Below are 12163 nucleotides of genomic sequence, written 5' to 3'. Positions count from 1 at the left end.
ATTGTATATTTCAATTTTTATATTATGTTAGTGGTGGTAATTGTGGGGGTGATGGTATGATGGTAGTAGTAGTGCTGGTGGTAATAGTAGCAGTAGCAATGGCATAGTGGTGGCAGTAGAGTTGATGGTGGTTGTAGTGATGGTAGTGGTAGCATTGATGGTAGTGGTGATTGTGGCATAGTCGTAGTAGTGGTAGCGACGACGGCAATGGTGGCATAGTAACGTTGGTAGTGCTGGTGGCAGTGGTAGCAATACTAGTGGTAATAAATTATGGTAGTACTTATGGCAACAATGACAATGGTGATGAAGTCTGTGGTAATAGTGGTGGCAGCGATGGTGAAGGTGGTAGTGGTGGCATGATGATAGTGATGGTGATGGTGATAGTGATAGAGGTGGTGATAGTGGCAGTGACATGGTGGTGGTGGCGATAGTGGTAATGGTAGTAGTGGTGGTAATGAATTTATAATAGTGTATATCAATACTTATATTTAATATTTATAAATTCAATCAGAATAAATAAGTTTCATATGATTTCAAATTTTCTAAGTTTTAACCTATATTTTAAGAAATACTTAAAATTTTTAAGTGAAATTAATTATGATTAATTGATTATCACTTAATACAATTAGTTTTAAGGATTGAATCTAATTATCAAATACTTCCTAAAATAATGCTTTAATGATTAGGTTAGAGACAAATTCGTGTAAAGCTCAAATTGATTGGATTCTACGTCATATCTAGCTCAACTCTAATTTCAAAATCTAATTACTGTCCATTCTTACATGAAAGTTAAAAAGACAACTATACTTTTATGCAATATGATTTAATATATCATTGGGCAAACTTTAACATAGGATAAACTAAAATTGAAAAATTTATAAAACATAAATATATTTTTATTTTGTCATAAATGTAATTTTTGTAATTTATTCTCTCTTTTTTTCAATATATCAATTAAACTATGACATTTATTTCTTATTAAAAACTTAAAACATACCATTAATGCAATAAATAAATAAAGGACCTCCAATGAAAATGATTAAAATTTAATTGATTCTAAATTATTTTTCCTATGCATGTCAAACAAATTTTACATTATTATTTAATTTCAAAATTAAATTTTAATTATTCCCTCCGTCTTAAAATAATAGTCCCTTTTGGGGAATCTAACTTTTTTTAGTAGTACAATTATTGCACTTTGAAAAAATTAATTTTCCAAAATTGCCCTTTGATAGTATATTTTTTAGGGAATATAAATTGTCATAATTATACTTTTTGTGTTGTTAATAAATTTTAAAAAATGAAAAAATAAGAAATTCATATTATTTTAGTCCTTAATTTTTTAAAATGAACTAATATTTTGAGATAATAAAAAAGGAAAAATTAGTCTAAGGTCCCTCTCTCATTTTTAGTAATGAAAAAGATTCACAATATTATTTTTCGATGTCAAAGGTCTTTAAACCCACACCCATATATGATATCAGAGAAATTTGACTCCCTCTTTCTGATCTTCATTCTATCGAACCCCATTTCTCTCTCTACCTTCTCTATTTCGTCTCTCTCTCTCTCTCTCTCATCATTGAACCTGCCTGCTGTCTTTTTTCTCCATTTCTTTACACCCAAGCAAATTCTCCAATCCCACACAATCTGATTCGCCTGTAATCTTCACTCATCATCTCCTTCCTTTTTGGGTATATATATCGCGCTCTCTCTCTGTCTCTCTCTCTCTCTCTCTCTCTCATAGGACATGATGAAACCATAAAACTCTCTGACGAATACGAAGTGTCCAATATCTTGGCAGAGGTGGATTCTCAGTAGTCCGAAGAGGCACTAGAAAAAAACCAACCACCACAGCCAGCACCGGAGATAAAACCCAAACCTATGTCGCCATCAAGACCCACCGCCACCTCGGCCCCTCCTCTGTCGGCACCGAAAGCCAGAAAAGTAGTATGATATCTGCGACGATGGGTTTGGGTTATCCGACGTAGAGACAAGTCTCTGTCTCGGATATATAGAATCTTTCTTTGGGATTTGTGAGAAATTGCAACCTGGGCAGTCATTAAGCTGTGGATCTCAAGGTTCTGTCGTTAGAATCCATATTTTAGTCCATGAATTACAAAGTGTAGATTGAAATTAATAGGTACTGATCTCTAGATTGAAATGTTCAATTTTCTCAGGATTGAAATTTTTTCTGGGTGTTCAAATTTCACTAGATTGAAATTTTCTCTGGGTGTCAAATTTCTCTGGATTGAAATTTTCTCTGAGTGTTCATTCAATTTTCTCTAGATTGAAATTTGGAATCCAAGTTTTAGTCCATGAATTACAAAGTGTAGATTGAATTAATAGGTACTGGATATTTGGATTATATCACTACCCTCATGAATTACAGAGTGTAGATTGAAATTAATAGGTACTGATCTCTAGATTGAAATGTTCAATTTTCTCTAAATTGAAATTTTTTCCGAGTGTTCAAATTTCTTTGGATTGAAGTTTTCTTTGGGTATTCATTCAATTTTCTTTAGATTGAAATTTAGAATCCATGTTTTAGTCCATGAATTACAGAGTGTAGATTGAATTAATAGGTACGGGATCTCTGGATTATATCACTACCCTCGGAGGACTAATATCAAGAAGCAGAGCACTATCCAGAGAAATTTGAAATTTTCTCTGTGATGTGTCCAGAGAAATTCTCTGGATCGAATTTTCTCTGGATCAATGTTGAGGGACCTTAGACATTATGAAAATATTAAATGTCCTTTATGCTATAAAATCTTAATATCAGAGACCTTAAAAAAATCCCCTAATAAAAAATAAGATAAAGGATTAATATTTTAGAATGAATAAAGTATTTTTTTAAAATTGTGCTTAGCACCGTACACCGCTAATGTAAATAAAATAAAATAAAAACCAGAGGCATCCAAAAACAAAGGGGATGACAAGAACAAGTACAATGGCAAACAATCATGAGAAAGAACAAAGAACATCAACAACTAATACTTGCTACGACTACAAATGACGTACCAAAAAAGACATCATCTTCACAGTAAATTTTAGATCTGGCTGCAAAGCTAGCAAGATGTTGGGCTGCTTTTAGATCGTAAATGAATCGAATTATCCACGAACAGTTCAACTTGATTCAACTCGTTTAGTAAATAAGCTGAACTCGAATTTGAGTTCAAATAAACTCAGCTTGTTTATCTTTATTTAAATTATATAATAAATATATTATTTATATATTAAATAATATATAAACATATATATGTGTGTGTGTTTTATTTAAATAATATTGTAAATTACAAATATACTCCCTAAAATTTGATTAAAATACAAATTATTTCTTGTGATTTGAAAAATTACAAATACTCCCTTGCCAAAAAAATTTATTTAACAGAATTAACTAAAAAAATGAAATTTATAATTGGTCTCCTATACAATAATAAAATTACTTAAATTATTAATTGAAACATATTTCTAATATTATTAAAAATGTTAATTGAATTAATGATTTATTAATAAAAGAACGATTTATTATAAAATTACAAACCTCAGAGGGTGGAATGTAATTTCCAAAGCTTAGGAGGTGTATTTATAATTTATCCTAAATAGTATAAATAATATTTTAAAAAAATCTTATCGAGTTGAGCCGAGCTCGAGTTTCGTTAATATTAACGAGCCGAGCTGAGCTCGAGCTTAGTTAGTTATCAAGCCGAGCTCGAGCTGAAACTCAATAAACGAGCTTGATAAGCAAACGAGCTGAGCTCGTGCTCAGCAAAACTCCACTCGGCTCGGCTTGGCTCCTTTCGTTTGCAACTCTAGCTGCTTTAACACACTAGGGCCTAAGGACTTTTTAGGCCTCAGGCGGAACCTATAATAAAAACTATCCTATTAGGCCTTTGGACAATCGGGACCTTTGGCAATAAGAAATTTTCGGAAATTTTTTTATTTAGGCAATGAGCTAAAGTGGCATAAAAATTGAGCAGCCTCTACTCTACTCAAAAGCTGTCATTCTGCGCAAATGAAGCCTTTAAAAAGCAAAAACAAAAAAAGTGAGAAGATTGAGCTTTATAACAAAAAACAAACAAGAGCCGAGCAGTGAATGCAGAGAGGTCCTTATGTCCTGTTAAGTGGAAAAACAAAAACATCAAGGCAATAAGGTCATGTTTGTTTGGGTGGACATGAGCTTGGGATTGGATTAATAGTCCAATAAAATTATTAATCCGATGTTTGGTTAAACAATTCAAGTACAGATTAATTATTTTACACTTACTATTAGTTAAGATAGGATACATAATCCAACGGATTGGTTGTCCTAGGATTATTAGTCATGGGAATATTAATCCAGTCCGGCCAAACAAACATGGCCTAAGGATTTGAAAAAAAAGGGGGGGGGGGGGGGCCAGTCCTGTTAACCAGCTTGGAAATGAATAGCCTCCATGAAAGCAAAGAGGAAAACCAAGAACCAACCAAGTCTAAGCCAGAATAGGCTACTAAACTCAGACCCCCTTTGCTGGAAATAGGATGATAAAAGTAGATGTCAATCCTAGAGTCAAAGCAGCTACAGGAGACTCAACAAAGATAACAGGTCACAAGGATGAGGAGAGGAATGAAAGAGGGAAGAAGAACAGTGAGAAGAAACCTAAGCTAGAGAATTATGAGATTGAGAGATTGCAATAGCAGGACTATTAGCTTGATGAAGAATGAAAGACAAGAAAGAGACTGATGATAAAAACAAATTCATCCATTGCAATAGAGAATGTGAAAAGTAAACTGCACAATTAATCTAGTAGAAATAAAATCACAGGCAGCATGTACATGTGCTTTCTGATTTTCATTAGAGAATCCATTTCTTGTAAATTTTCAATAGGTGGCAACATTTATGTATCTGTGCTTAACAACTAATACAAGTCTACAGGAAAAAAAGACAAAATTATAAATCAAATCAACCTAAACCCTTGTATCCCAATCAATTAGGATCAGCTATGTGAATTATTCATTGTCATTACACTCTGTAAAGATCTATATGCTCAACTGAATTTAATTTTTTTATATCCTTTTCTACAGTAATATTCGTTGTCAATTTAGGTCCATGTCAATGAATTCATATCACTCTTCACCATTGCGTAAAAAAATATTCAACCTCATTCCACATATGAGTGAATGCATACGGAGCCTCTCCCCTAGCAATATCAAATTGTAACATGGAGGGGTTCTCCTTCTGCGAACAGTGAAAATTCTTTTAAATCATTTTGGCCACAAGGGTAGAAAACTTAAAACTGACTAATTGCACAAAAATAGTCATGTGTTATTTCAAAGTCAATTTAATCACAAAAGCTCAAACACCATATTGCCCCAAGCTTTCAAAGGACGGCACAAGAACCAACCCTCTCCATTATGTCCCCTACCCAAATGCTAAAAAGAATTCCTTACAAAATTCAAACCGACGAACAGAGGTGAACATCATATCCTTCCCTTGCGTTAGTGAAGGCCTCCCAGAGTATGAAATAAATGAAATTTAACATATACAACTCTAACAAAGAGTAGTACATGTTCAACATCAAACAAGATACAAACCTTTGCAGGGCAGCGCCTTTTGATTATTTTTTATCAGCAAAAGGTAAATTTTATTGATGAACCAAAAGAGAATTGCATCAATAAAGAAAGCGATGAGTGCAAAGAGAATCAAAGCAAAACAAACCAATCCCAACTACGTTGGCACCGATAAGTCCGCCCTATCATTTGCTAGCACACCATCAAAAGTTGGTGAGTAACCAACCGCAATAAAAAGACAATCAAAACAGAGGACGCACAGCCAAGCACACACAAAAACCACCACAGCAACCTTCCACAAGAGAGGTTGACTGCATAACACAAGGTTGCAACTAAACATTCAGCATCAGGATACCAAAACAATCAGAGGCCGCATAACAAATCCATAGGCAGCATAACAGGCTGTTCTTCCTCCCACACAGATCAACCTACAACATCATTACAAATCCAGATGCTTCGTGCCTTTTGATGAAGAGGCACAACGCATCTATAAACAGATGCCTAGGATTCACTTAAAAGAACACACACACACACACACACACATATATATCTCTTTCTTTTGTCATATACAAGTTTCTATGCATGATAAATAGCTTTGCAGTATTGCATCAACCACTCGGTATTCTATCGAAAAAAACTAGAAAAAAAAATTGAAACTTCTTGCAAAAGGATGCAACTGGTGCATTATTCTTATAATCAAGTAACATTTAACACACATGCTTACAGTTTCACGACTTAAAAAAACAAAAAAAACATAGATCGATAGATAGTCAAAAAACAGGTGAATCCCAACGATTTTGAGTAGGAAACATTTTCAAACATAAGCCAGAGACTCAATGTATTCGAATGCATCACACAGTCCACCAACTCTAAACTTTTGGTGGCTCAACAATGATTCATCCCACTAAAAACATCACCACTAATAGCACTAATGCATTAAAAAAGTAAAAAAAAATAAAATAAAATACAACTCCAAGACCAAAACATCACATCATTAATGACGGGACCCACTACCACCTAATTAGTGGGAGCACTAATTAGTGCTCCCAAGCATTTTTCTTTGGTGGCTTGGAGGAAAATCTAATACCGTACTAAAACTATTGTCCTGAAAATTATATCGCAGGATCTTACCTGGTATGTGCAGCACTAGAAATGACTCGTCATCATTCTCTCTCCGAACAAGACTAAGTACGAAAAATTCATAACAACCAAGTGAGTTACAAACCATTTCGGGAAATGCATTTGGAATGGCATCAAGATCAACACGGTACTTCACAAACCATGCAGAGTAGTCACTCTCCATCTCATACACATTGAATTGTTTAGTTTGAGAACCATAAATATCAATCAGCTGCAAATGGCCACGGGACTCCCTAAAATTCCTCCGCCCCCTCTCATTCCGACCTTCTGGGGTAGGAGGCGTCGGCAGTGTTCTAAAACGATCTTCCTCAATGTTGAAGTACAAGGAATCGGCATCCCAAAAGCCAATCCAATGAAGAGCACCATTCCAAAATACCCCATTCTTGAAATTAACATTATCGGCACGTAACGGGTTGGTCGATGAGGGAGTCCAGAGGCCAGTTTCGGAGGAGAAGATCTCAACATCATAGTGTTCAGACAATGTTTTAGAGGAATAAACAGAAACAACTTTGTAGTGAGGCGATTTCGATGGATCAAAAGCTAAACTAGAATAACAAACGAAGTTAAACCAGTTGACAGTTGTGCGAGCTCGGTGAGTAGGTGGTTCAGGAGTAGTGGTGAATTGATTGGTAGTGGGATTGTAGATGTATAAATGCCGACCATCACCCAACAACAAACCGTTGCAAGACTGAAAATTTCGAATACCAAAAGGGTCTCCGATGAATTTGGGGTGGGTTGTGAGGGGGGGTTTTGTGGGGTTGAGATTGTTGAAAGGTATGAAATCGAACCCTGGAATGAGAAGTGGCTTCGAATAGCATTCCACGAAGAGGCCGGAAGGTTCGAAGTTGAGAGTTCTGCGGCGAACAAAGTGGGGGTGAGTGATGAAAGATAGCCAGTGTTTGGAGACTGATTTGAATCGAAGGAGTGATCTTATCGGCAGACCCACTAGGATTTGATTCAAGAGATCGTCGTTGTTCGCCACAGCTTCGGCCGATGACTGGTTGGTATTGCTAGTCGAATCGTCCGCCATGTCCACACCTCTTCGTTTTCCACAAATTATTGTGCCAACTCAAATTAAAATGCAAAAATATGTGTCCCCTCTTTTCCAAGAAGAATATAGGTGCGTTCTTTGAAACGGGAATAATATTCACCTTGTTCTAATTTTCTTAATTTAGGGTTGGTCTGGGATGTTATAAAAAAATGTACTTTTTGATTTATTAGCTTATATGAATTGGATTTGGGTTGGGTTTGATGTAATGTGTTAGAAAGGTGATGTGATTTAAATAAGATGATATGATTTAAATAGGATAGTGACTTTTTAACTTTTTGTATTATTTAGTAGATGCCAAACTTGACCTTAATTTTTTTTTAATTTTATATTTTTTTATTTTCAGTAAAAAAAATTAATATTTTAAATAATCTTTTATTTTTTTAGCGATATATATAATATAAATGTAATTAAAAAGTATAATATTTATGAAAAAAATATTTTTATTAAATATCAAAAATATAAATATATATATATATATATATATTCAGTATATTTTTATATTTTTATGTATTTATTAATTTTTTAAAATATTTTTTATAAATATTTTTATTTTTTAAATACATCTAGGTCGATCTAAAAAGTAAAACATTTGTTAAAATATTTAAAAAATTCACTGACACACAAAAATATATATATATATATATATATACGAAAATAAAAAAAGAAATTTATTGTAAAGTCCTATTTTGAGAACTTTTGTACCATTTGATCCCACGTTTTAAATGGTTGATTAAAGAGTCCTTATTAGGTGTAGTGTGTGACCAATAAGTCCTTTTTCAAACGTAGATGGATATTGGTTAGACACATATACCCTCACTAGTTAATCAGGGAAGTTTTTTTTTTTGTTTTTTTGAATGTGTGACAGATATGGTATGATACTCCAATGTAGCAGATATTAATGTGACACTCCAACAATGAGACAACGCAACAGGTATGATGTGACACTCTAAAATTTGTACTCATCCTTCGTGTATTTTTTTCCAAATATGGCAGCGTAGTAGGTATAATGTAACACTCCAAAAAATAATAAAAACTCCTTAGTATACTTTTTTCAAATGTGACAACGTGGCGAGTATATTGTGACACTCTAAAAAAATTAAAAACTCCTTAATGTACTTTTCTTAAACGTGACATGTGACACTCTACCGTGGCAGACCTAATTTGATTGAATTACTACATGTCTTCACGTCACGCGCCAAAAAACAATTGGTAAAGAATTCATCTCCCACACTGCACGTGTTGAAAACAATCAAATTTTAAAAAGCTATTAATGCGCTTTTTGAACAACGTGACATACAAACATCCCACCATCTTCCCCATACATAAAAACTTCTTAGTATACTTTTCCTAAACGTGACATGTGATACTCTAACGTGGCAGACCCAATTTGATTGAATTATTGCGTGTCTTCACGTCACACATCAAAAAACAATTAGTAAGGAATTCGCAACACACACTGCGCATGTTAAAAACAACTAAACTTTAAAAAGTTGCTAATGTGTTTTTCGAACAACGTGACACACAAACACCCCACTACCTTCCCCATACATAACTACGCCACATGTCTCTCAACTGTATTAATAATGGCAAAACACTCAACAAATAATTTAAAGAACCACTTAGTCACAAAAAAAAATGTAGAACCTTATGAATTGCAAGTCTACAAAACGGAGATTTACTGATCAATTCCCTAATAAAAAATTAAATTTTCAAAAAATTAAATTCAAAAAAAAGAAAATTTTATTTTTATCCCAATACTTTACCTCAATGATCAATTACACCCAAACTTCGAATAATTTCAATTTTACCACTAAATTTTTTTAAATCGTATCAATTTTACCCCTATCCTCACATTTGATGAAGAAAAAAAAAAAAGTTAAAAAAATTATATTTTGACTCCAAATTTCAAAATAAGGATGAAAACCCATCCTCTCTTACTCAGACTTACCCTCAATATGCTACGTCAGCGACAACATCCGCATTGTTAATGTACACCTCCTACACCACTAAAACCTACCACTACCACTACACACCTCCACTACTCCTCACCCACTCCACCTACCACCTCCACTTTACCTACTACCACCACCCACTCTACACCTACTACTCCCAAAACCTCTCTATATATAGGACTTGTAATATACAGATACAAATATCAATATATACAACAATCTTGTAATTCATCAATCAATATATACACAATTTATTTTCTCTCTCTCTATCAATTTATCTTACATGGTATCAGAGCTAAGTTAAGAACTTAGTCTTTTTCGCTTCACCGGCGGGCGGCAACCTCGCCTTGGCCGCCCGCCGGACCTCAACCTATTCCGTTTATTTTCTACACATACCTTCGCTCCGCTGTATCTTCAACTCTCTCTCTAGTTAATTCTTCTAAATCCTCTTCGATTTTAAATCAACACCAATGACAGAAATGTTGTCAGAACTGTTTCTCCCAAAAGCTATTTCAGTGAGACTATCAGCGACTGCTTGTGCTGCGGGAATCTCATCATCCATCATGCATCTGCGTCGTCTCCTTAAGAGGCGTCTAGCCACCTCTCCAACATCTTCGTTTGACATGACATCCCAAAGACCATCACTTGCCAATATTAGACACTCATCCTCATCGCTCCTTGTTGTGGAAGAGATTTCAGGAACAGGACTTCTGCTCTTTAACATGGACAGGTCCCATAAAGAAGTTCTCATATATTTCAGTGCAGCCTTGAAGAAAGCGAAGAAGCACTAACATGCTTGCATTAAGAGCTGGGGGGGATAATAGGACCCATAACAGTTCCAAGATTCACCACAACCACATCCAAACCTTTTTCCTTAGTAAATTCCCAAGCTGCTTTCTCAGCTAGTGTTTTAGAAAGTGGATACCATAATCCATTCTGCTTGCAATATTCAACATCAGTCCAGCAATCCTTGTTCTTGACCTTGTCGGCCGGCCAGTTAGGGCTCGGGGTGATAGCCGATATAGACGAGGTCACCACCACCCGCCGAACCCCCAATTCCTTGGCCGCCGTGAGCACGTTGAGTGTCCCCTTAATTGCCGGTTCCAATAGCTCCCTCTCGGGATCTTTAACTTGATCGATGATGCAAGGGGAAGCGAGGTGGAAGACGCCGGAGGAGCCAGTGACGGCGGCGACGATGGAGTCGTAATCGAGGAGATCGATCTGAAAGAGACGCGATTCTGCTCCTTCTAGGACTTCTAGATGCTTCGTTTCTTTCTCATCCTTGAGATCCTTGACGGTGGCGTGAACGGTGTAGCCGCGGTCGAGGAGGAGGCGGACGAGCCAGGAGCCGATGAAGCTGCTGCCTCCTGTAACGCACACTACCTGTCTTCTACATCGGCGAACGGGCAGTGGACTATGGAGTTCATAAGCTCTGGGAGTACAACAATGTTGGGAAGCGGTATGAGGACATTCCCATTTTGGGACAGAGACCAGCTGAATTACCAATCTCTCTTTTTCTCATCTATCACACATCCACCGCCCACATCCCTCACTTTCTTCACACTCATCTTTCACTCACATGGGCTTGTCCCATTCTCCCATCATCTTTTCAACTTTTTTAACATTTTCCCAGTGTTTGGTCTGCCCAAGCCGTGGCTCCAAACAAATATCCACCACACTATTCTCACTAAACTTTCTTTACACTCATCTCTTCCACTACCCACTTTTATTTTATTATATACTCCACCCCCATCATGTGTTGTTGCCATCATTCATCCCACTCACTTTTTTTTTTTTTTTAACTCCATCTTTTGAAATGCAACCAACACACCCGCCCACAACTTTAACTCTCCCATTTCTTTTTTATTTTTTATTTTTTCTTCCTTTCACATTCACACACTTCTCTTCCATTTTCTTTTCTTTTATACTTTATTTTTGTTAGTCTTCTATCCGCAAAACATGGGTATGAGTACAAAAAAAAAAATAAATAAAAAAAAAAAATAAATAAACAAAAAAAAAATAAACAAAAAAAAAAAAAATAAACAAAAAAAAAAAAAAAAAAAAAACAACAACAACAACAACAAAATGGCACACCAACCCTTCTCTTATTTTATTCATCTCCGAGAACAACCCCGCTCACATTTTTTTTTTTTTTTTTTTACACAAAAAAAAAAAAAAAAAACAAAAACAAAAACAAAAACAAAAACAAACACAACAACAAAAACCACAAAAACACAAAAAATAACAAACAAAACAAACACATCCCCCGGCGGGATTTTTCTTCTCTACTCTGCCGCCGGTCTCTTCTTTTTGCCTCCGTCCTGGACGGCCCTTGACGGTGTAGCCTCCGTGCTTCCTAGACCACCAAGCAAGTTGCCTACTCCCTGCTCCTCCACTGCAGCATATGGCGGCCCTCCAAATCGGAACATCACGGTGGCCTTCCGCTTCAGCTCCTTGTTTTCTGCCCTTAGCA

At 35.6% G+C, this 12163-nt stretch overlaps 2 protein-coding genes across 2 annotated transcripts; both read right to left on the bottom strand.

Annotated features, from left to right (window-relative positions):
* Positions 1-6185: 6185 nt before the first annotated feature.
* LOC114307334 (F-box protein At5g07610) lies at positions 6186-7827 on the bottom strand. The gene has a single exon (XM_082878885.1). The coding sequence runs from the start codon at positions 7715-7717 to the stop codon at positions 6581-6583; it is 1137 nt and encodes a 378-aa protein (XP_082735011.1). The 5' UTR covers positions 7718-7827; the 3' UTR covers positions 6186-6580.
* A 2130-nt stretch (positions 7828-9957) lies between these two features.
* Positions 9958-11546, bottom strand: LOC114301653 (phenylacetaldehyde reductase). Its single transcript, XM_082889289.1, is given in 3 exon segments — positions 9958-10505; positions 10507-11207; positions 11522-11546. Coding segments are annotated over 3 exon segments (846 nt in total). The 3' UTR covers positions 9958-10385.
* Between the last annotated feature and the right edge of the window lie 617 nt (positions 11547-12163).

Source organism: Camellia sinensis, chromosome 1 (genome assembly GCF_055761805.1).
Source record: "Camellia sinensis isolate YWXY chromosome 1, ASM5576180v1, whole genome shotgun sequence".
Taxonomy (NCBI): Eukaryota; Viridiplantae; Streptophyta; class Magnoliopsida; order Ericales; family Theaceae; genus Camellia; species Camellia sinensis.
The sequence above is the reverse complement of the archived record's forward strand: the minus strand, read 5'-3'. Positions and strand labels throughout refer to the sequence as shown.